The 25,818-nt window shown below is 41.5% G+C and overlaps 1 protein-coding gene across 2 annotated transcripts; it reads right to left on the bottom strand.

Moving 5' to 3' along the window:
• Positions 1–6,450: 6,450 nt before the first annotated feature.
• On the bottom strand, positions 6,451–25,558 carry MIMS1 (mitochondrial inner membrane scaffold 1). Of its 2 annotated transcripts, none has more exons than XM_088172803.1 (5): positions 25,531–25,558; positions 13,333–13,440; positions 11,641–12,114; positions 9,435–9,546; positions 6,451–8,385 (listed from the first exon to the last, which is right to left on the bottom strand). In XM_088172803.1, exons 3-5 carry the CDS (start codon positions 12,087–12,089, stop codon positions 8,020–8,022), a joined length of 927 nt encoding a protein of 308 aa, XP_088028929.1. In that variant the 5' UTR covers positions 12,090–12,114; positions 13,333–13,440; positions 25,531–25,558; the 3' UTR covers positions 6,451–8,019. The 2 variants fall into 2 exon arrangements, with proteins under 2 accessions (XP_088028929.1, XP_014726366.2); XM_014870880.2 differs by lacking the exon at positions 25,531–25,558 and adding an exon at positions 25,385–25,495.
• Positions 25,559–25,818: the final 260 nt, after the last annotated feature.

Here is a 25,818-nt window from a genome sequence, read left to right as displayed (position 1 = left end):
AAATTGTGCTCTGTCAGGGAAATGGCATCAGGTGCACTAAAATCACCATCTGACAGTGACACAGAAGTAAAGTGCCTGTCTGCAGTGAAACTGTACTAGAGAGTAAAGCACGCAGCTGTATCTTGAGTGCTGCTTGTGCACTGGCACTTCTTTTTCTTAAAGGAGATTGTATGTGGGTACATGCTGTGCAGAGGTGTGAGGGTTAGTGCACAGCAATCCAGCAATAGAAAATAGACTGTTAGCACATTAGGCAGATCTTTGAGTACTCCTTGTATAAAATGCCACTGTGTTCTCTTTATTTTCATGGCTTTTCTAATCCAGGATAAAAACTAAATTCAGGTATTTGTATAACCACATCATTAATCATCAGTTAGCCAAGGCCGAGAAATTTCCCTTTTTCCACTACAACTCATCCAAAGGTCTCCTTCCACATTAAAACACAGCTGCCACATCTGGGAGGTATCTGGAGGCCACAGCTGTGTGCAGGCACCTGTTTTTGGGGGAAAGGTGCTCCAAGGCTGCTCTCGGGCAGTGCCTGGATGAAGAGTCGGTGCAAATGCTCTGGTGGAAGTGCTTGACAGTGCCAGATGAAGGGACTGGGCACCATTTACTGCAGCATCTATTCGGCTGAAGGGCAAGTACAGCATCATGCTCATCTCTGCCTTCTCATGTTCTCTCAGATCCACATCCTTACAAGATCTGGCAACTCCTTCTGCACCTATGAACAAATCCATGTGAAATGGTAACTAAAAAAAAAGATGTGTGGTAAACTAGCAGGCTGTGTATTTAGAACCTAATGTTGGAGCTGGATTTTATCTCCACCTGCTTTGTGACCCCAGATGGGAGGTCACCAGTAAGCACAAGGGCCAGGTCAAGGCAGTGTTCACAAGGAGCCTGTGCTGTCTCTCTGTGCCTGCTTTAGGTCACCAAGGCAGCCCATTGAAATTACCAGTGCTGGATCTGTTCCACTACCAGCCTCCCAGCAGTACAGTTTTGATTCATATTAAATGTAGGATCCCAACTGCATTTCTGATGGATTCAGCATAGCATTTCAAGTGGAAATTACATCAGTTTTATGATGTTATTCTAATTGCAAGAGTACATAAGATTCTTGATTCAGCATGAGTTTGAGAGGAGGACACAGACTATTTGATACTTGACTGGCAATGGAGTTGACTCAAGAATTGCAGCATGTTTGGACATTATTCCTAAACAAGCCTGAATATCCTCCCCTGTGTTCCCTCCTCTGTGATTGTCCAATCAATCCATCAAACTCAAGCCCAAACTTAACACTACATGTTACCCTGCAGGCTTTTGAAATCAAGATGTATTCTTTCTACTTAGGAAGATCATAAAAATAGGCAGCTAATTGCCAGGGGATAATTACAATTCTCTAATTATTATTGTTGCTGATAGTAAATGATGAACAAGGATGAATGTGATACAATGCCCTAAAGCTGACACCCTGAAGGGGACGTAATCAGATGAATTTGTTTCAAGTTTGGCACCAGCACCATCTTGAGTCACTGTTTTTGCTCTGGCCTGTTATCAGGTCACAGCTTTGGCTCCAACCTTGTTCAAAAGGCTCAGCTGCACCTTCAGCTTGGGCACTAATTTCAGCTGTGACTGGCTCTGCTCCTTGTTCAGGCCATTATTTTGAATGGCTCGATTTTTACTATTTCTTCATCTCTAAACATTGCTTAGGCCAAGATTTCAGCTCTTCTTGGGCTGTTCCCCTGTCAGGCTCTGACTTTGGTTTTGGGCCCATCCTGGGTCATGATTCTGACTCTGGTCCTGCTCAGGATGTGAATTCAGCTTTGGCCCAATATTGAGCTGCTGTTTCCACTCAGCTCCATCTTGGTCTGCAACTTTTTCTCCTGCCTGTTTCAGACCAATATTTGAGTGCCAGTCCAGTGTCAGTTTGGCTCTGGCTGTATGTCACTCTTTGAGCTGGGCTCCAGCCCCTGCTCCTTGGCCTTGTCTCTTCATCTCCAGCTTGGTATCAGGCTTCAGCTCTGGCTCCTGGCTGGGCTGTGATTTTGGTTCTGGTCCCATCAGGCTGTGACTGCAGGTCTGACTGCACCTCTGTTCAGGCTGTGAGTAGAGATGAGGAGTCATCCTGGGCCTCTATCATGCCTCCAGCCCCATCTTTGGCAATGGTCGCTGCTCCAGGACCTGTCCTGAGCCACAGCTTTGATTCTGGTCCCATCTTGGGTCATGAGCTTGTCCCCAGCCTGATACAGGGCTCTGACTCCAGCTCCAGGTCAGGCTCCCATGTCTACTCTGCCCCTCTTGGTCCTTGACTCTGCTCTGCCCTTCTCTGTTTGTGACTCTGGGTCCTGCCTGATATTGGGCAGCAGCTTTGGCTCTGGTCCCTGCTTGGGCTGTGACTGGTGCCAGACTGAGCTGTTAACCTCAGCTTTCTAGAGATACTGGAATGAGACTTTATCTCCTCCCATCTATGGCAGCAATTTGAGCTCTGGTTCACCTCAGCTTTGTCTCAATACCAGGTCGAGATTTTTGCTTCAGCCCCATCTCTGGCCATACCTTTGGCTCTGGCCATTGTTCAGTTGGCTTCTTTGGGTCTGCCCAGGCTTTGGGTCTGACTCCTCCTCAGGAGGCTGCTGTGACTTGGCCACTGTTTGGGCCATGGCTTTGGCTCTGGCCCTGTCTTGGCTTGTGACTTTGTCTCCAGCCACATCTTCATCTGCAACTTTGACTTAAGCTACAGGCTCAGGCCACAAATTTGGTTTAATTTCCATCTTAGGCTCCTGCTTTGGCTCCAGCCTGATCTCTGATTGCTGTTTTGGTTCTGGATTGGTATTAGGCTGTGACTTAACCTCTGGCCTGATACCGGCCAGATGCTTTACCCACAGCTTGATGGAAGATCACAGCTTTGGCTCTAGCCCTGATTGGGAAGCTATTACAGCTCTTATTTGGGCTGCTCCTTCAGTTTCAGTCCTTTGTCAAGCTGTGACTTTGGCCACCTCACCATCCACATCTTTGTCTCTGCTTTGATACTCAGTTGCAACTTTGCCAGTGGTCCCTGCTTGGTTCATAACTTCTGTTTTTGCCCATTTCAGGCTGCAACTTTTGCCTCTTAGGCAGTGACTTCAGCCCTGTTCCCTGTTCAATGACTGGTGGCTGTTTTTGAGCCATGTCTTCAGCTCCTGTCCACTGTGAGGCCATGAATTTGTCTCAGTTTTTGGATCAGGGCTTCAACTCTGGCCCCTGCTCCAGCTCCTGTGAGGATTATGGCTTCTGCTCCAGTCCCACATTGAGCTGTGACTTTGGCTCTGGCCCCATTTCAAGGCACCAGTCTCATTCCAGCCCTATATCAGACTGATTTTAGCTCCAACCCCATCCTGAGCTGTAACATCAGTGGTGGTGACATTTTTGCTGCATCTTTGGCTCTTGCTCAATCTCAGACCATGTCTGTGGCTCTGGCCCCTACTTGGGTCGCTAATTTGTTCCTTGTCATTTCTTGGGCTGCTATTTTGCCTCTAGGGGAAATCTTGGGCCATGGCTTCAGCTCTGGCCCCATCTCTAGATGTGACTTTAGCTCCATTGCAATTTCAGGCCGTGATTTCAGTTTCAGACACATCTTGGGCCTCTGAGACACGTCTAGCCTAATACCAGGTTGCTACTTCAGCTTCAGTACCTGTTTGGTCTGTGACTGTGGCTAGGGCTGGATAGCAGTTTGTGCCTGTGGCTGTAGCCCCATGTTGGTCTGTGGCTTCATCTCAGTGGCATTTCTGGGCATGATTTCAGCTCTGGCCCAATACTTGGCTGTGACTTTGATGCCTGGAGAGGTTACCTGGAACAGAAGCTAGACAGAGTAAGAGAAATAAAGTAGGTATTTATTAAAAGGTCTTCAAAGGATTCACCTTGGGCAGTACAAGAGCCTGGTTGAGGCTACACCCAAGTGGATGATGGGTCATGAGTTTTCACACTTTTATAAGTTTGGGTCATTTGCATATTGGAGTTAATTGTCCAATTACATTTTCAGGTAATGAAGTCCCATCCTCCCATTTTGCCCCCCCAATTCACTTTTGTTTATACATTTTGGGGTCTGAAGCTGCTGTGGTGACCTTGGTTCACAGGCTGGAAAAGGATTGTTTTGTCTAACTAAACTGTGAAGAGAACTTGCTAACAGTCTATATTAAGTTCAGTGTTGTATACTAAAGCAGTACAGAATCTGAAAAATATGAGAGCTAGAACTTAAGGCATCAACTTCAGTTCCAGCCCTATCTTGGAGCACTACTTGCCTCCAACTCAAATTTGCCTCTGGTCCATGCTCAGACAGTGAGTGTCACAACAGCATGGGCAGCAATGTAGACTCTGGCTCCCATTTCTGAGCATGGCTTTGGTTCCAGCCAATCTTGGGGTTATGAATTTTTTGGCTCTGGCAGTACCTCAGGTGGTGACTGTTTTGTCCTGATAGTGGGCCATAACTTTTTGTCCGGTAGGGATTTTATCTTGACTCTGGGCCCACCTTTAGCTGCAATTTTGGCTCTGGACAGTGCTTGGGCTTTTGTTTCTTCCCCATCTTGAGCCACAGCTTAGGCCCCAGCCAAGCAGTCAGTTGTGATGTTGGCTCTGGCTCTGCATTGGTTTGCAACTTCAGCTCCTGTCCTATCACGGGATGTGATTTCAGATCTGCCCCCTGCCTAGACCTTAACATCTACTGCAATTCCATCCTGGGGCCCCAGTTTTGACACAAATTCCCTGCTTTGATCACAGCATGTACTCTGGACTCATCAAGGGATACCCAATTGTGGGCCCAGCCTGTTCAGACTTACAGCAGAGCCCTGTCCCAGTTTCAGGTCCAGCCCCATTGCAGGTTGTGACTTGGGGACGCTGTGCAGCAGTGGTACATGTGAGGCAGGGAGCAGACAGCAGCAGGAGAGGGCTGCCAAAGCAGCCATTTCCCTGCTGTACACTTAGTGATGGATGTCTTAGTCCTGGTCTCACCAGATTTCTGAAGCTTTGCAGAGGTGGAGGGACCCACACCCCCAGCCACCCTGTAGAGCCTGAAGGGACAGCCCTTTCCCACGAGGATGCTGAGCTGTGAGAGGTAAAAAGGCAAGCAAGCCCCGTTAGCCCTGACTGAATGGTTCTGCCGGCAATGGAAGGTGCTGCTGGGCTTCTGTCGGGGCCTTTCACCTCACCAAGGACTCCTGGCACTCACTGGGCACTCCCTTGCTGGGGTCACTTGTGGGCTCCCTCAGGGCCTCTTGGTGCTGTGGCCAAATTGCTTTCCTAAGCCATGGCACCTGTTCCCCTGTTCCTACTCTACTGCTGAAGGCACTCGCTGATGCTGATCCACCTTAAGGGACACTGCTGCCACATGGGTGTGCCAACTGTGCTGGCCTGGGTACCAGAAGGAAACCCTGTGCTGTCCCCAGGTGCCCCTTGCTTGCCCCAGCCTGCCAGCACACTGCAGGCACACTACCTCTCCAAATGGTGGTGGCCCCTGGCTTCCAGCCATGCAGACTCATGCTAAGGCTGTCACTAACAAGAACTGCACCTTACTATCATGGCAGGATAATTTATAAGTGAGATAACAGGATGAAAGTCAACTTTAGCCCAGTTAAAATTGCAGCGTGTCTGGGTACCTGCTGGGCACCAAGTGGCCTTACATTCATCCCCTGGTGGCCCAGGAACCTCCCCACGTGCTCTCTGTACTGATGAGGCAGAGGTTCTGTGTAAGGCCAATTTGAGAAAGGGTTACCAGTACAACCAAGCATGCGACCAATTGTCACAAAAGCTCTCCAGGTCAGGCTTCCAAAGTCTTGGAGATTTCCCCTCTCACTTTGTATAAATGGATCCACATAACTCTGTGCTTTGTTTATTGACATGCTAGGTGGAGGGTGTGGCTGTCACAGAAACTCCTCAAGCTTCTCCATGCTGCAAAATTGACCACCTACACAGAGAAGGCACTTTGCAAGAGTCACTGTGAGCTGTTTCTGTGGCTGCAGACATGATCATGCAGGACAGTCAACTCCATGTCAATCAGCTTTTGTACTTGGCATTAGTAGAGAGGGATCATATAAACACTGGAGTGGTCACAAGCCACCTCGACAACGGGAAAGGCAAGAAGAGGTGGTGTAATGAACAAATTCTAACATGTCTAAAGGCTAAAAACTTATCCTAGGGCATCAAGATGTCCCTGTGCAATCCCTGCCACATGTAAAGAGATGGATTCTCTGAGTTGCACTGAAAGGGCCCTATATGTGGCCCCAGACTGAGAGTGACCATGCAAAATTACTGGGGCACATTTTGGGCCTTGCAGGGTTCTTCAGGACATGAGTAATACTGCCCCCAAAAGTGGGAAATCAGAACAAATGCCAATATCAGAAGAATGTGTGCATGGGGACAGTAAGGAAAAGCACACTAAAATAGAAAAAACAAAACAGCATCTATTAACTACACTTGTACTTAGCAATGTAAGAGTTCACAGAAATATTTTTTTTAATAATATTTATCAGAAACATGGCACTTTACATCTTCAGGTCACTGAATAGACAATGATTATTCCTCACAACATCCCTGTGAGGTAGGCATTAGATTGCAGTTACTATTTTACATGTGGACAGGAGCAGAGGACTATGTAATCAATCCTGCACAATTAAGTTAATGAAGTTCAACTCACTTAAACATGGAGAAGCCCTCAGTGACTTGAATGAAAACAGGACAGTGGGGCAGAGCTGATACTTCATCAGCTGTATTTTTTCACTCCACTCAATTGCAATGCTCAGGGTCCAATTCTGTTGCTTCTCCATCTCCCCCTGCAAAAGAGCACTTTGTTAAACAACTTACACATGCTGAGTTGCTCCAAAGTGAGATCTGTAGTAGCAATAGGAAAAACACACTTCAATTTAGCCTACATTTGAATAAAACTGAGAGAAGTTGCCTGCCCAGCCAAATAGAACAGTTTCAACTTTAGTCCTTTATGACATCTGAGACAGCATTTCAGCCTTCAGGTATGAATAAGTGTTTGCTTGACTTAATCGAGGGGAAATAAAGTTTGGTAAACTGTGATCACTATCCCAGAAATCATACTTATTTTAGTCAAATTGTTTTACTGAGGTCTGAGGCAGGAGGAGGAACTTTGGGGTTTAACTTTCCATGTGTTTAAAAAGCCCCTTAGTATAGCAATTTCTCAAATAACTTTCAAAGTTTTTTTGTTTAAAAAATGAAATAAAGCAGGTTTGTAAACTGTAACACAATGAACAAATCCTAGTGTTTAACATACAATTATTGATTAATTTTATTTAATGACTTTGTACTGTAAATCAACTTCAGGAAACAAAGTATACTTGACAGTATGCTACTGTGATTAACTCATCTTCCTATAGCTTTCAGTTGAGATTTCTGAAGAGATGCACTGTCCAAGAAAGATTCATAGTCTCAACCTGTAAACCACTGCAGCCTGGCAGAAGCCAAGGAAGCCATTGTAATTAATTCTTGCTGAGTAGCTGATCCACCAGTTCCTTCATGTGCAGTATCAGTGACAATGGTCTGCTCCAAACTGAGAGATGATCGCGACTGAAGAGGCTTGGGTCCACATCCTCTAAAAACCTAAACATGCTGCTCTTCCCAACAGAGAAATCTTCATTCTCATTTAATGGAAGGCTCAGTCTAGTGGGACCATGGCTGTGCACTGTGATGGGAGAAGAAGCGAGTAGTGGCTTTTGGCAGAAATTGCCTTCATTTTGAGGAAGAGGGTGTGGAAAGAAACAGAGGGAAGAGTAATTGTTAACATTATTACCAAGGGACATGTTAACTTCTAATCTGAGATTCACTTTTCCTTCTGTAAATTGAAACTTTGTCACAACCTCTTCCCCAAGGAACTTTAACCTTTAAATCCATGTAGCAATTGTAGTCTCCAGACAAAGGGCAAAAAAGAAAAAAAAAGAAAAAAAAAGAAAAAAGCTCAGAAGTGCACTTTGCATATCCTGCCTCACAAAGGGTTAAAGTGCTAAGTTTGCTATATCCAAAAATTAAGCATCTCTCCTACTCCTTTATTTTTTTAAATGAAACTTTATCTTTGGTTTCTTGTATCTTCTCCGTAATTTTATCCTTTGTTTCCCCCATCTTTTCTGTAATTTTATCCTTTGTTTCCCCCATCTTCTCTGTAATTTTATCCTTTGTTTCCCCCATCTTCTCTGTAATTTTATCCTTTGTTTCCCCCATCTTTTCTGTAATTTTATCCTTTGTTTCCTCCATCTTCTCCGTAATTTTATCCTTTGTTTCCTCCATCCTGTCTTGTAGGTATTCCTTTACTCGTGGTGGTGTGGACATGTAGCCGTGCTTACGTAGGTATTTAACAGTGGCGGATGTTCCTCCCAAAGTCACAGTGTATCTGGCAGGAGTTGCAATCTTAAAGAAACCAGAGAACACACCACATAGATAAAACAGGAAAAATAATATCCAGCAAAAAGCATTTTTTATGTTGAAAATTTATTTTGACCAGTGTCAGATTCTAAAGATATCTTCAATTTATAAGGAAATAACCCAGCGTACAGTGCATCCCCTAGAAATGCATTCCTTTTACTTAAAGTATAATTTTGTCAGAGCCAGCAAGGGCGTTAGACTTCCCTTAAAAAACCTGATCAACACACAAACCTTCCCTGGGCAGCTTGTAGGACAAGCTTTCGGCATCTTGACGCAATTCAGAACAGACTGCATGTGAACACTGAGCTTCTTCCAAAACTGTGCAATCTCCCAGCTATAACAACATCTTTATATTTAACCATATTTATTTATTGGTCTCCTTTAGGCACAGTAAAAACTGGAAAGAGTCGTACTTTCACATTTTATCTGGAAAAGTAACCCTTTTGAAAGCAGCAAGAAGCACATCACTTTTGGAAACAAAACAAATGAGTGGCATGTACAGCAAATACTGTACCTCGTTTTTGAATGGTCTGACATGCTTCAAGTTTCCCTAACACAGACTTTGCACATATAAAGCAATAAAAGGAAACCTAAACCTGAATGTAAGTAATTGATTTAAATGAACAATGAAAATACTCGAGAATGATGGACAACTCAGGGGAAGACAAAAATTCATTGGGGATAAAAATAACTGTACTTTTATCTGGAATTCAATGAGGTGTTTAGACTTTACCTCTTTGTCCCTGCTAATTATGTCAGGGATATAGAAGAATAACTTAATAACTTAACTGTCATCTCAGAGGGCTGCAATAGTTCTGCAGCAAAGAAGTTATTTTAAAAATACATATAGACTCCTTGAAGGAACACACAACACTTATCAACTTGCATGGGACTATTTTTATCACAAAATGAATGCTTAAGTACATGTAACTATTGAAGAAAGCTAATTAATTATTTCTGCTGTAAATAAGTAAACCCTGTTTAGTTCACCGGGCAAGACTTACAGCTTATTTACAAACTATAATTATACTTACTTTATACAATGCATATGCAGTTAGTGCATTTCCACTTTGGGAATTTTTCAGGATGTCTACTACGCTGTCTGGTAAGCCAATCAACTCTAGGAATGGAACAACATTCACCCCACTATAAAAGAGAAAAATATTGGCAACTTGAATGGGAACTTGAAATCTGAACAGTAATTTAGAGTACTATTTCTTTATTACACAAACTTCATAATTTGAGAACAAAATGTTTTTTTATCTAAGCAATATACTTATAGGATTTATGTTTCTGACCACAGGCAAATTAATGTTCTTTTCAGCATTTCAAAAGGTGACCCATTTATATTATCCCTGTTAGGTTCCTAACTTACCTGTATCCCAGTTTATGTTTGGAGGCAAGAAGATGTAATGGTGGTAAGCCAGCCATTCAGGCTCCAGCTGTGCATGTTCAATTTCATGCTCTGTTTTGCCTAAAATTACCTTTTTTTGCTTCTAAAATTTGAGACAATGTTCTCCACTTCTAAATATATCAAACATGGAATGTGGCAAAAGAAAAGGAAGCGACATGTTACATGGACAAGACTTCAGGGGCTTTGGTGCTCAGTTGCTCTACTGTGTCAATATAAGGCATCAAGATGGGTGGAGGGAGCTCCTATCATGACTTCTTTCTACTTGAAATCCAAATCTACTTGAAAACCAAAGGAGAAAAAATTGCTCATCTTTCTATTAGAGAAGAAAGCTACACACAGGTATAGAAGACCTGAGTTTCCAATATTTAGAGATTTTGGATTACCCATTTCTATCTAGTATTTTAAGCGTTCTTCTGAGCATGCACTTTAGCATTGGGAACAGAAGCAGGCAGGAATACACCAACAGTTAGTAGAACCTATAGTCAGAAGGCCTATTCCCAGAGTAGGAAATGGAGACCTAGTAGGAGCTGAAAGACAGAACTAACTGTGCCATTTCATAAACCACTGCTGTTTAGTCTTGTATGACCAGTCATTCTGAAAGTTATTTTTCCACTTCAAGAGGGTGCTGCTCCTGTGGCATAACAAACTGAAGCTTTGTTATAATTAGTTTAATTAGTTTCTAGTTGAATATTTCAGTTGTTTTCATCTGCCAAATACCTACTTTAGCAGCATGCTTTAGAGTTTCAAGGAAAATAATCTTCACTCAGTCTGAAATGTCTGGATGTAAGCATCAACCTGAATTCATCCAAAGCAAAATATTTTTATAGCTCAAGACCTTTATTCCTCTGACGAGAACTAAATTTAGAATGACATTTGGATCTATAGCTCCCAGAAAGGGCAATTATGCCAGCTGGTTAGAGTAACTAAAACAAACACTTGTGCAGTAAGGCATTCTGATGTCAGAGTTCCATCCTTGCCACCACAAACTGTCGTTGTTTCATGCTTTCTATTATTAAATATACAACACCAGCAGTCCAGAGATAAACATTTGCTCATATTTAGCAAACTATTTCCAGATAAATAAAACCTCTTTCATCTAAACTAGCAAACTAGCAGCTCATAATTGATGTAGTAGCTTTTTCTGATAAAAACCATTTTCCAGAACGGTATCTAGCACATACTGTGACTAAAATAAACTAAAATTAGAATACTTAGTTAATATATACTTTTTTTTAACCACACAAATATTTTATTTCCAATTAAAAAGTATGGTCTAGAGTAGCAATTTTTTCAGTAGATAGCAGGAAAGACAAGAAACAGAAACAAAAAAGGAAGGGATACACATAGCTTGTGAACAGCTAAGTAAGCTAAATCCATGAAGTGAAAATCCAGTTATGAGGAAGGACTGGGGATGAAGCAGGGAGGAAGTGGTAAAATACCCTGAAGTCCAAGGGCAAAAAAAAGAAAAGGTCTATAAAGATCCCAACTAGCCATTCATAATCAGGATTCCAAATCCCTATCTTTACCTTTTGAGAGGTTACTAATAATTTCAATGCTGTTTACCTTCATGCATCATTTTGAAGAGATGAAGATTCCTTTAAATGTCAGCAACATACCTGGTACACAGCAATAACTGCATGGTAATAGTATGTATATGACACTCTCATGAATCCTATATACTTTCAATATTAATATTATGTTTTAGTAAAAAATGTACGCACATTTCTCTTTTAAATATAAAGGCACTTTCCAACATGCAACAATAATTTATGTGTCCTTTCACTAGGACGCACCTTTCCTCTCACTGCAACAAAATACCAACTTACTTCATGGCTGCATAGTAAAAGGATCCAAACCATACAGTGGAAGTCAGAAGGTGCACTGGAATCATGACTTTCCCATACTGCTTAAAAGTCTTCTTGAATCTCTGAACAAGACCAATTGATTTGTCTTGCAATGGATCAGGTTCTGAAGGATCTGACTCTGCAGGGCTCTGCTTAGGTGCATCAGTGGCTGAAGGCAAAGGATGCCGCTCTTCTGGTACTTTGTGAGAAGCGTCTGCTGGCTGTGATGAAAAAGCAGTTTTCTTTGAGGCAAAGTGGGCTGCACCTGCATGAAGACATCGTTTAGGAGGGTCCAGTGCCAGAATCACTTTGCATCCCACATGAGACAACAAAGACTGTCCTTTTAAGCACTGAAAGACACCGGTGCGAGGGAAGAACCAACACGTCCCATGTGCCAGCTGAGATGCAGAATGTAACAGACTCCGCTGCATTTTGAATGAAGAGTGGATGAAGTTTCTATAAAGAAGAAACAAGAGTAAACAAACTGCATGTCAATGGTGTTATTTCTACTTGCTCCAATGCCATCTGAAATTCTCAAATTTTAAATGGCTTTCTATTCTACTTTAAAAATGTTTTCCTTATCTTTCTTTGCAGAGATGGTTACCTTCCAGAATTAAGGAAATAATTTTCTAACTTCTTCAGCATTCCGAACTAAAATAGCCCCTTCACTTAACACACTCTGCTCCTCACTACTAAAATGATCACTCTAATCCCAAAAAACATTCTTAGGAGCTTAGTACTATCTGCTGCTTTTATCTACATAACCTGGCACAGCCATTGAAAAGTTACCCTTAAACTTCACTTATAGTAGCATCTGACAACTTGAGTCATACTTTGAGCCTACATAAATGCATTATAAATTCACTGAAGTAAGTGCAATTAAAATTCATTTTTGGTGTCAGTGCATTCTTAGTTTTGGTAAAATTTTTCATCTATACTATTTTCAGTAGAAGTTCATACAACTGCAAAACCCTAGTAGAAATAAATATTAATAATCAAGCAATAGCCCAAATAGTAACAAAAGTAACTGTAACAGTCTGCCAGTAACACCTGTCAGGACCAGGGAAGGTACTGTTGAATGTCATATATTAACATGATCAAAACTGTACTGCAATTTTCCAAATGTTGCAATGCAAAGAATATTTAAATTGGTGGAATAAGCCAGTTAATTTTATGATTTTGAATACTTACCAGCTACTCCTGAAAGTTTGAAATAACTATTGAAAGCTTCCTCACAAAGAAGAAAGGAATTTAGTTTTGCATGCATAGACATCAAGAAATCATTTTTACCCCCCAAAATGCATGCTTTGAAACTATGAACTACTCTCTCCTTTCCTTTATTCAATGGTTGCAAGTTACAGAACTGACATTCCTTTCCTCAAAAAAACCCAAACAAACAAGTGACGCTAACTGATGTAACAAATGCCACTTAAGGTAGTTACATTATGAGTTTTGTATATTACTAAAGCTTTTCCATTTTTAATTGTCACAATTCTTTATCCAAACTAGAAATCATTCAAATGTAATTTAAATGTCATATCTGCTTTCCCTTCACCTGTAGCCTTAGATATATGCCAGGTGCTTTAATAGTGAATTTTTCTAGGCTGCAGAAAATGATCAATACTTCCTAACACAGGAAGAAGTTTAAAAAAATAAAAGTGAAACCATACATACCCTTTTTTACTTTCTAGATATGGTAAGGTTTGTATCTTCAAAAAGCTGAAACTCTTCCACTAGCTCCCCACCTTTCAAATATATGTCTTGAACACATTGATGCCCCTGCTAAAGAGAAAAGAGGGCACATTTAGAGAAACAGCAACAACAGCAAATTAATCCTACGAAGATTTATTTCTGGTCAGCCTGAAACCTTGCAACTGAAGAAGTTATATTCCCTTTTGAATACTGACATGCTAATGTAAGATTATTTTCTGTGTCATTTTAGTTCTTCAACTGTGAATTACTGTTCTCTTCCAAGAGAGATATGTTTCATAATCCAAATGCATCTGTTGGAACATTCCTGTCTGTATGTTTTCCAGGTAGTTTTATGCTACTGTTGTAATTGAATTAATGGCAATTACTAGAATTACAATGTTTGATGTGGGGAAAAGAGGAATTCCCAGGTTTCAAACTCCCTGGGAACCTCTGCGCTGCTTGTGACACACAGACACACACTTTTGTTGAACTCCTACTAACAGAAGGTACTGCATCAACAGAGAAACAGGAACTTGTGTCTGTGTATAAGCGAGCAGTTACTCTGTCCTGTTGAGTTACGAACTCCGTGGGAGTCAAGAAGTGCTGCTGCTGCCCGTGGAGCAGTAAATCAGCTACAAGTACTTGCCCTCCACTACTCAGCTTTCTCTAAGACTTCACTGGAAGCAGCAACTGCTTGTAATATCTCTAGTTTTACAAGAAGCAGAGATTCTTGCTTACTTCTGAAATCCAAATGCAATTGCTTCTCAAAACAAGAAGTAGTGAAAACACTCAGGAAAACTCAAGTGCTCAGATGGCACTCTGTCATATGCCAACTACTTAACTGATTTATAGAAATTGTAACAACAAACTTGGAACATGGCAACTGCATTCCTTGCCTATTGCCATTTGCAGCTCTTTCCTGAGGGATAACATTCTCCACAGAGAACTGTTTTCCCCTCACACTAACAGCACACAGCACTGAGCATCTGCCCTAGGTAGATTTTCTCAATATCCAGCCAATAGACTCAGCAAAAGGCATCCATGTATGGGAATCTGGGGACTCTTGAATCAGACTTCTACTGTTCACCAGTACCCTATTGAAAAATACCTGTTCCAAACAAGCTTTGCAAATTGCCACCATGGGGGAAACCATAATTTTGAGTCATTTATATTATTAACAGGACACTGCATTCCAGCAGCCTTGGGAAGAGATCATTCTTCAGCATGGGACTAAGAAGCTGAACAAGTATTTCTGAATTTTTCCATTCCTTGTATTTACAGTAGCACTTCTCAGAGCACCGTTTCTATGTTTTGTATTCCAGTACTGTCAGGAAATGGCTCCATTCTCCTGAGTGTGGATCACCACTGTGTCCAATGCTCCTCGGGCAGCACATAACACTGCTGTGATCAGTAAATGAGTTTCAAGGCCTTTGCTCACAAAGTTACATGTACCATGTAAGACTTTAAAGTAGAATATTACCACTGGCTTTAGAGCAGAGAAAGTTCTGGGACTATTACAAGACTTTCCATACCACTTTTTGTTCCTATATTCTCAGATGGGCTGGAAAGTCACTAATTAAAGGCTTTTTTCTCCATGATGCATGACCTGACATATCAAAGGGAATGCCATCTAAACATCTACAGTAGACCCTGAAAAGATTTTGCACCTTGTAAGCAGACAGTATGGTTCTATCTGATATTCTGCTTACTGTTTATTCCTCCACCTTAAAATGTGGAGAAGCACAATAGCTTGATAGATAAGGAAAGGCTAAGATATGATAGTGCTTATGTTTGAGAGGATAAAAGAAAACACATTTTTTGAAACAAGCATAATATTTTCCTAATGACCTTACTGTGTTTCACAGGTATGTGCTTTGCTTATTTAAATGAACAAAGGAGAGACCCTTTGAAGTGCTGGTACATTGAGTACTACACTGCTATCCAGAAGCACTGGGATGAGGGAAGTATTATAATGGTTACAGCACGACGTAGGAAAGGCACATGAATAAAGGAACAGATTGATACAGCATTTACTTTGTAAATTCCTTCTAAAGAAACAAATATTTTTAAAGGGATGATGGATGCAGCTGCTCAATTGTTATACTTTAGTTACTTTGCTCAACAATGCAAACAAATCTTTAATAGGACAGATAAACTGCACAGTCATTATGGTTGGAGGTTCAAATAAATATTAAACTAGCTGTTTCATCCCTCTAAAACATGATATGAATACAGAGAAACTTGTCCCTTAAGACAATTAGTGAAAGGAAGTTCCTAATACCCTCAACAGGCAGCAGGAAGTACGTCAGCCTATGGATTTGAGACACAAATTTCTTCTCTAAGCATAATATTTCTCAAAGAAATTACTGGAGCTATACAAGGTATACAGTTGCCCTTGTAACTTTAGTTTGTTAAAACCACTCAGATTCTAAGGAAGTCAGGACAGTAGCCTGAATGTTACCCACAATTGTACCTAGTGACTTTTGAAAAGTTGCTTCTTCATTTTAGTGTGTTTAACATTTTTCCTGCTGTTGCATATATATATGTATACAGGAAAGGACAAAAAGGTACAAGCTCCAGATATCAAAGTGGGAAAGCACTTGTCTGTGGGGTGGGGGCAGGGGGAAAGGCATTTGAAAGCATCTTAGATTTCTTTATTAGTTTTCTCTTAAAAATGTCACAAAGAAAAAAAATTCTAAGGACAAATTTACCCCCAAGTTCTCTGCTCCAAGAATCCCATGAGGTCAGTGATTGAATAGATATTAGCTACAGAAACCATGGAATGCTATACAAACACTTGTGATGCAGTCTCCTCTTCAGCGCTGTCACATCCCAGCTAACTATTTAGTAGGATCTCCAGCGGACTGTAAACTGAGCTGTAGAGATCTTGGCTGCTCAATTCAAAGTCCTAGTTGAGATTCTGGGACATCCATTTAATTCCTGAAGGCACCCAGTCTCATGGTGAGCTGTTAACAAGGCCTCTGACATAAAGAGAGTGCTCTAGGGGCCTCTTATGGAAAAGTATAGATTAGCTTCTCACTGCAGTGCTGGAGGTTTTGTTTAAGACACTTCTGTACTTTGTTAGAATTCAGATCAGCTTTGGCATAAACCTGATATACTGTAAGAGCATCCTAGCTCTTGCATTTACTGTACTTTTCAGTGATAATTATGAAGTAGATATCAGATTTGTTCTTTGTTCCCAAGGGCAACAGAAGTTCAGAAATTTTAAATTCCACAGAGGTGGTTTATATGACTATCATAAAGCCATTGGCTTTGGATGTGTGCTAACATTCTATGCCAAAAAACTCCAGGGGATCTTTGGAACAAACACAGAAGTAACAAGCCTGGCCAATATAGGTATGGCAAAGGCTGCTGTGGATATTTACTGTTGGAAAGAGAAAACATGCCAGAGATATTTTCAGATGAAACTTTCATCAGGATAATTTGCATAAAAATGGTTGCCCTGTTACAATTAATGTTTTTTGAGTTACCAGGAAAATTAAAATTTGAGAAGGAGGAGTGCATAAAAGATGGCAAAAACTTTAATGTTAAAATAACGGCAAAAACTTTAGTGTTAAGTTCTTTTGTAAAGAGGTCAGAAAGCATCTGAGGGAATTGAAGTTATAGCATATGTAGAGAACACTGGATTATTTTCTCAGTTATACCAGAAACACTCTGGACACAATATGTAAATATGGATGACTTTAAAGCATTTTTACTTGTTCTGTTACTGTTTAAAAAAAGAACATTAATTATACCACAGGAGAGTTCTCAATGAAAATCCATGAGCTTTTTCCAGTCCCAAGGCACCTTTCTATAGAAACAGAGAATTAATTTACATTCTTGTCAGATTTAGTGTAAAATCTAGAAAACTTTGAGGATTGTGTGTAGCAGACAGAGAAGAATTTTGAAAGGAAACAAACCAAGTTTTCAGAAATACTTTTCAACTCATCTTTCAGATTGCATAAAAAGCAAATATAGAGATCTCATCCAAGCAGCTCAGTTTAATCAACACCACCACCATATTGCTTACATTTTTACTAAACATAATAAAAAACCCCAAAGCTTGTTTTCAGCTTTAAATAGTTCTTTTCAAGAACTCGTTGACAGTATTTATAAAAAAAAATCAAAACCCAACCAAAACCAACAGATTTTGCTGAGCTCATAAACCAAAATAAGAAAACCACAACTGAACTGAAAACATATATGGGTGTCCTAAAAATCTGGGAACGTATTTTACAATCATTGTAAGACCAGTGCAATACATGCAAAGCATTGTTTTTCTAAAATTCATTGCAAAATAAAACTATAAACGTCTTGGTAACTGCAAAGAGTTGGCACAGCATGGAATCACTAACCATGGATGGGAAAGTGGCAGTGCATAGGGACTTTTTATACTTTGTATTAATACCTTGACTGCATGAATGAACATTTAGAATTTCTATTTCGACCTTTACTACTTTTGCAGTGTCACTCAAACTGTTACTCAATCTAAATTAAGAAACAGTGGAATTTATTTAAAACTTGGTAAAATCATGTTAAAACAAATAAAAGACTAAACCCTTGCAGACAAATGACCCTAAAGCATTAGCCCCCCCCCCATACTATTTTCACTTTGTAAATGCTATGCTATACTTTTTTAAATTCATCATATTATTACAATTCAATACTGCTAAGTGGAGATAAGCCAACAACTTTGTTACCCTTATTGTATGTAAACTACTCTTCTTGCTAAAACACCCTGAGCAAAATCAAAAAAGTAAAATAAACTTTTCCACCGTCCTTACACACCGAGTAATCTTCACTACTACAATCTTCTAATACTCAAAATTACGAAAGACACGAAGAAGTAGTTCTAGGAAGAATAAAAGATATTGTAGACATGTATAAAGTCTGCACACTGGATTCAGAAGATAAAGCAAGAGAATGTAATGCAATGCCTGTGTGTTGAATTATGCATCTGGAATGCTAAGCAGGAGCCTTAACAGCTGATCTGCACAGTCAGTATGTCCATGGTAACTCCATTTTCCTCTGTGATGCAAAGTACTGGATCTTAAGACTGCATGTAGCTGACCATTACATGAAAATGTGAATATTCTCTCTCAAATGCTTCTAAAAGTAAGGATCACAATCAGCTGTAGTGCTTTCTGCTCTTCAGAACTGGTTTTAACAACTGGTGCTCTTCCATCTGTTAGCACTGGCTCCCTCTTTCCCAAGTTTTGTTCTGCCCTCTACTGAATTTTTACATAAGTACAACCCATACTAGTACTACAGAAGATTTCTTCTCTCTATGATTCCATCCAACAAGTGTTGCTGGATCATCCTCTAGATTGGTTCCAGAGCCTCTCAGATTATAGGCACATTCCAAGGAAAAAATTACCTTTTAAAGTGTTACCTGGTTTGATTTTTGTCCATTTGTCACTTGTCAGACAGGTCTGCAATAAGCAAGGTAGAGAAGTTACGCCTATAGATTTTAACTAAGCTTAAAAATAGGCATATTATAGATCTATGCTATAAAAAAAAGGTCAAAAAGCATTATGTTAGTTTGAAGCAGGGCTGTATTAATCTGCTTCTTCACACTACCTTCCACTTTAGGTTAATGATCAAAATAGGATCTGATTCTCTTTCTATTCCACATAGGGAATAACTTTATGAATCCTAGCAACTTCTTCCATCCTTTCATCTCCCAAGGTACCATTAGTTAATTTTTCCTAAAACACTTGCGGTTTTCAGCCACAGGGCCCTCGACATGCAGGTGCGGGGGATGTAGGGGTATATGTGTGTAGTAGTGTGGTTTACAAAGCAGTGGAAAGCTTCTACTTTCCTGCACATAGCTGTGCCCCTCAGAAAAAAAAAAACAACTCACAACTGAACCGATGATGGTTAGATGCTAAAACATGAACAAATACACAGATCAGTTTTCTACACTTTGTCAAAACATTGTTTGAGACTCTCTTAGAATCTCTTCCCTCTCAATAGTACACTGTATTTTATTTGACACACTCCTCACCTCTTTCAACTGCCACTGAGCATCTCAAGTGTTCTGATTACACTTTAATACATACTGGAATACATTGGAAATATGGTTATTAGTTCTATGTTCAGAGCTCAGATATTTCTTTTTTTGATGAAATTCAGAGCTGCAGTGCACATCTCTCTTCACTAACAGAGTCAGCAATACAAGTCAAAAGGTTGCTGCCAAAAATTGAACTCTTGCTCAAGACTTCCTGCGACTTGGATTCTAAAGCCAAGCTTGCTTTTTAATTCACAGTTTTTCTGGTCAGCACTTCACTGATATAGACAATGTGGGTCATAATAATTAATTTTTAAAGTCTCTGGAATTGTAATTAAATATTTATTTATGAAAAATAAAATGAAACAATTAGACACACACTGCAGATACAGTGACTTTTACTAAAACAGATGGTGGTAACAATAAAGTTCAGTCTTTTTGCCCAGATCTGTTGGGTTTGTGGTTCTGGTGGAGGGTGAGCTATAGGGGTGGTTTCTTTGAGAAGCTGCCAAAAGCTTCCCCCATGTTTAAGAGAGCAAATGCCAGCCAGCTCCAAGAAAGACTCATTGCTGGCCAAGGCCGAGACCATCAGTGATGGTGGTAGAGCCTCTTGGACAACATGGCTGAGAAGGAAAAAAATTGTTGCACAGATGTAATTGAGGCCAGGGAAGAGCAGAGTGAGAGCATGTGAGAGGAAAAGCCCTGCAGACACCAAGGTCAGTGAAGACAGGGGGAGAGGTGCTCCAGGCACAGGAGCTGAGACAAGCCACAGCCTGTGATGCAACCATATTGAGGGAGCTGTGTCCCTACAGCCATGCTCCAGAGAGGAACAGAGATCCACCTGCAGCCTGTGAAGGACCACCACACCAGGGCAGGTGGATGCCAAGAGGAAGCTGTGACCCTGTAGGAAACCTACACTGGAGAAGGTCCTGTAAGGACCTGGGGCAAGAGGAGTCCATGCTAGAGCAGGAGGACTTGCTGGGATTCCATGGGGAATCCATGCTGGAACAGATCATGAAGAACTGCAGCTCATGGGAAGGATTCATGTTGGAGGAATTTGTGGAAGACTGTCCGCCATGGGAGGGACTCCTTGCAGCAGGGGAAGGAGTCCTCCCCCCTGTGGAGGAAGCAGTGACAGAGACGTGTGATTGCAACCCCTGCTCCCTGTCCTGTGCCACCAAGAGAAGAGCAGGGAGAGAACTGGGAGTACAATTAAGCCTGGTAAGGAAGGAGGAGCGTCAGGAATTTTTAGGATTTGTTTTACCTCTCATTTCCGTACCCTGATTTGACTGGTAATAAATTCCATTAATTTCCCGACATTGAGTCTGTTTTGCCCATGACAGCAAGCAATGATTGACCTCTCCCTGCCCTTACCTCAGCTCAAGAGCCTTTCATTGTATTTTCTTCTCCCTGCCCAGCTGAGGAGGGGAGGGATAGAGCAGCTTTGGTGGGCACCCGACATCCAGCCAGAGTCAAACCACCACACCAAACCACAGAATAAGACCTTAGGTATTCAAATACTTCACCTTGACTAATTATAGAAGGAATTTATTAGGAATATGCTTAAACTTAGATCTTAGAATCAGCTTTGTACAGCCTTCTGCCTCACTTTCCACAGCAACTATCTCAAGCTTGTTTCCTTTCTGTCTTCCTAAATGCCATTTTTGCCACCTCGGGTCTTTATAGGTCTTGCCTCATTGTTGTGTTTCTTCTTTCCATAACCCAACAGCAAGCAACAGTACCATCTGTAATAATACATTAAGTGCAAATTATATTATGTAATAATTTTATAAGACACTTAAAACAACCTTGAAGTACCAAGTTTTTTACTCCTCAAATTCACCCAAAATGCTTCTAAGGATGTCCAGAAAACATTCTCAAGGAAGAACTCTGAAGCCTTACAATTAGAAACAAAGTAGGAATAAAAGTAAACCAGTGCGAAACTGGAAAAAAAAATCCTAGCTTCCGTGAAAACAAAATTCATAGTGGAAGCACTGGGTTCAAGATTTTTCTTTTGTTCTCTCACCACATTTATTTCACACTTTCAAACACTGAAAAGCTGTCATTTTTCCCAGCAAAAAATACAGAACATTCATCTTTCAGCAGAATTACTGTTGGCAGACATTCACTTCCACTATAAATCTTTTCTGAATATTCAAAGTGTTGAATTCTCTGTTGTGAATTCAAATTTCTCCATATGGGGAAATATGTGCAGTATCAATCAGAATATCTTGAAAAATTATGTGTGAAGAGCCTGATCATAACATTTACAGAACACACACACACACACACACACACTCAAATCTAATTTTCAGTAAATGCTATTCCCAACATCTCTACAAATGAATGTGAACAGTTATTATGAAAGAAGTATTATTTTTGTTAAGGTCTTGATACCTGAACGGCTAAACCCTCTTGCCCACTATTCAATTTACTGCCTTACACATTTCTTGCACAGAGGATATGCAAACAACAAAATGACATCACCTGTAAGTGTCTGAAAGTGTATCAGATTCAGAGAGCTGTGTCTTTACACCAGAAGGAGCTCCGATGAGACTTCAGTACAGAACCATAATAACATTCCTATTCACAGTCTGAAGCAGCAGCATTACAACACTGCTGTATTGAGACTGAGAAAGGAATCCTGTGATTGCAACACTGCAACCTTTGCAAGCACACTGCTTTCTGCCAGTTGTCACCAGCAGGGCCCAAGGCTTGTGGTTCAGCATGGAAACATCCCTCATCAGAAAGTACTATCCTATGGCCTGAGACAGCGGGAAGCAAAGGATACCATCTAATTTTAACATCAGCAAAGCCAGTTTTTAAATCCACAAAATATTAAGAGTGAACAGTTAACTGCCTGGTACACGCTGGGGCTAAGCACTACCACTGCAGTTAAAAGTAAGCGCTGTCATGTTTTACTAAAATCTTTCACCACCCACTTTCAGAAGAGACTCACTGAATTCTTGTTAAGCCACTCATGCATTTTTATTTCCAACCAACAAAATATATCCACTGGAAAAAAAGATACTGATTTGTTTTATAATTTGTTTATGAGCACCTGACTGTATTAACCACTACTCCCTTCCCCTATCCCCCTCCTCAAGGACAAACGCGGCAAGTCCTGAAGAGCTGCAGAGGATCATCTGCTACAACATTCTACAAAGCCACAGTCACAGCCACACAACTTCTTGTGTTGTTTACACAATAACCGTTACACGGGATCAAGGTCAATTCTTGGGACAAGATAAAACAGTAGATGCAGGGAATTAAAATTTATAGCCCAGCTAAGTGTCACTTTCATTTTCTGATGTGCACAAACAGAGCTTTACCATTCAGATAAATTTGCTTAGAAAGGTCATGGTCGTGTCTGGAAACATAACAAAACATGTGGCTCATTTGAAGAGGATGAGAGGAAAACTGAGTGATGGAAGGCACTGGGCTACAAAGGGTTGGAGATTTTTAGAGGAAGCACAGAGTTCTAATGAGAGTAAAGCCTAAAAGAAGATGTGGCTTTGGTCCTTACCAGACACTAAGTCCTAAGTAGGCATACTGCTTTGGCCCGTGAGCACCTGCTTAAATCATAATTTTCTGAACAAAATTTAATATGGACAAAGTGTGTCAGACTTAACACACCTCTAGTGGTACCTTCAAAACTCAACTAAATTTAGGAAAGTAGAATCACAATAGATCATAAAGATTTTTAAACTGAATAATAATGTTTTACTTCCACTGGAATTTTATTACACCAGCAGGGATACGAAGAATGATGTGTGTTTTTTAGAGGTGTCATGATTCATGACTCAAAACTTAAGAAAAAGTTCTGTAACTTGAACAATGCTCTTTTTGTTACTGTTATTGTCACACTGCACAATCTATTCATCTCAAGTAAAAAAATCCACTAGGGGCTCATAATAATAATTAAGAATCTCTGACCCCAAGTTTGATCCTTGATCTAAAGTGATGGAACTATGTAGTTACCTATCAGAATATCCAGGTAAAATCCTTATGATTGGTTCTGATGACACCTGGCTGTACAGGAAGATTTCCATCAGATTTTGGGCCCAAGCCTCAGTCCTTTCAGTGATTTTATTCCATTCCTAATACTGAAATATTGATGATGATGAATTTGCTTCAGCATCTAATTTTGAAAATAAGTTCAACTATTTGATTTAACACCAAAAAGAACTACATTGGATTGTCTTTGCAATCTGCAGGAGTAAACTGATTACAAGGAATTTGCTGAGATTCCATTAGAAGTTTTACATTTTTAAAAATCAGTGTTTTTCCTCTCTTGTTGAATTTCTCACGCCCTTGTCTTCAAGACTAGAAAAAACTCCCTACGGATCCAGAAATGTGCCAAGACGCAAACTGAGGGCTCTTATCTGACGTTAGGGGACATCAAAAACTCCATGTCTTGCAAAAACAGACTTCAGTTTCTAAGCGATGCCTAGGAGCATCCACACAGAGCTGGGACAGTTTACCTGCAGAAAAGACCATCTACAGCAGGAGAACTACACAGAATCTTTTAAAAACCAAACCAGATCAAAACTTTTCTTACAGCTGCTACAGCCTGCGAAGCAGACCTGCAGGCAGTCACACCAGACAAGGGATGTAACTTCTTCCATTCCTTATATACTCCTTAACAGTCTGGATTTACCTGCTCAGTTTTTGCCACGTGCAAGCCACCTGATATCTACCTACCCAAATCATCAAATGATTTTTTTTTTCATTCCCTGATGGAAGCGCCTCTTAGGCAGTGAGTGCAATTCAGTAACGCTGCCACAAGGGTCAGTCATGCCCTTTTTACCCCAAACAGCCATTGAACAGAAAAGGAGATAAACACCTGCTGTCACCCCCATCGGAGATGGATGGTGGGGACATCTGTGCATGCAATTCCCACACTGAAGCAGCTGCAAGTCATGTAAGCACAGGCAGCAAAACACATTCCAAATGAGGAACCTGCACCCTATCTCTTCCAAAGCAGCAAAACTTTGGCAAACTGTTTTATGCTCCTACTTGTAACAGCAATGACATCTTGGGGAAAACTGAGGAACACTTTCAGTTCAAGAACTGGCTTTGGTAAGGGGTTCTAAGACACTTCATGGACTACTGTCCAAAGTAATGTTCTCTCTTTCAGGAGAGTTTGTAGAGGAAATAGGCATTAGTGAGGCTGAAGTATAGTTTGTAATAGCTGACATAGATCCACGTTTCACTTAACAGCCTTAATAAAAATTCTGATGACTTCTCTATCTGACTCCCTGGATATCTTTAATTAACAGGAGCGGATTACTAATGAGAAACTTAACATTAGACAATAAAACATTTGTACAGCCACTTCAAGCTTTCTGAAAAGACAAGACATAGGCAGGTCTAGGAAGAGAACCAACCCCCTTAAGGGACATAAGCCACACGCGGACCTTCACTGGTAACACAGAACCATGGAATATCCTCGGAAGGGATCCATCACGAACATCGAGTCCATGGACCATCTACTCCTAGCCCTGCACAGGACACTCCAAGAATTACATCTTGTGATTGAGACTACTGCCAAACGCTTCTTGAACTCTGTCAGGTTGGCGCTGTAACCACTTCCCTGGGGAGCCTGCTCCAGTGCCCAGCTATCCTCTGGGTGAAGAATCTTTGCCTAATATCCAGCCTAAACTTCTCTGTGACACAGTTTGCTGCCGTTCCCTTGGGTTTTGTCACTGGGCACAAGGGAGCCGGGATCGGCGCTGCTCTTCGTGGGGAAGTCACAGCCTGAGATCTCATCCCCAAACCCTTTCCTTTCCACCCAGATGCTGCAGCAGCAGCCCACCACGGAGCAAACAGGCCCATCCAGCGTCATCTCCCCACCAAGAAACCAATCTCCCACCCCACTTTCTTGTGTCGCGGCGGACACGCTTCAACGCCGGACAAGGCGGACTCGCCAAAGGGAAGGCAGCCGGGAGGAGGGCGCGAGCAGCCCCCTCCCCGCCACAAGCCGGTGCGCTGGGGAATCCGTCCCGATCCCGCGGGTACCTCGTGCCGGGCCCGCGCCGCTCCTCAGGGACCCCGCGAGCCTCGGGCACGCGCCGGTGTCACCAACGGCCGCTCTCGTCACACCCCTCCCCCCCCGCCCCCGCCCGCCCCGCGCAACGTGCGGCGGCGCCCGTCCCCACCATCACCTTCAGGCCCGGCGGCGCACTCCCATTGCGCAGGCGCATGAACAGCCCCCTTCTCGCACGGCCCCTTGGGACTCGTAGTCCCTATGGCGCGGCTCGGACTCCGTCATCTTTCACAGAGCCAAGGTCGGAAGCGACTTTTAAGACCACCCTGCCCAATTGTCACTGACACTGTGAACCCCTAACCCAAATCACCCAGCGCCAGATCCAGACGTCTCTTAAACACCTCCAGGGAGGGTAACTCCACCACCTCCCCGGGCAACCTATTCCAAGTCCTGAGCATCCTAACAG

This window comes from Sturnus vulgaris, chromosome 1 (genome assembly GCF_052056855.1).
Source record: "Sturnus vulgaris isolate bStuVul1 chromosome 1, bStuVul1.hap1, whole genome shotgun sequence".
Taxonomy (NCBI): Eukaryota; Metazoa; Chordata; class Aves; order Passeriformes; family Sturnidae; genus Sturnus; species Sturnus vulgaris.
This window is presented reverse-complemented; position numbering and strand designations above follow the sequence as displayed.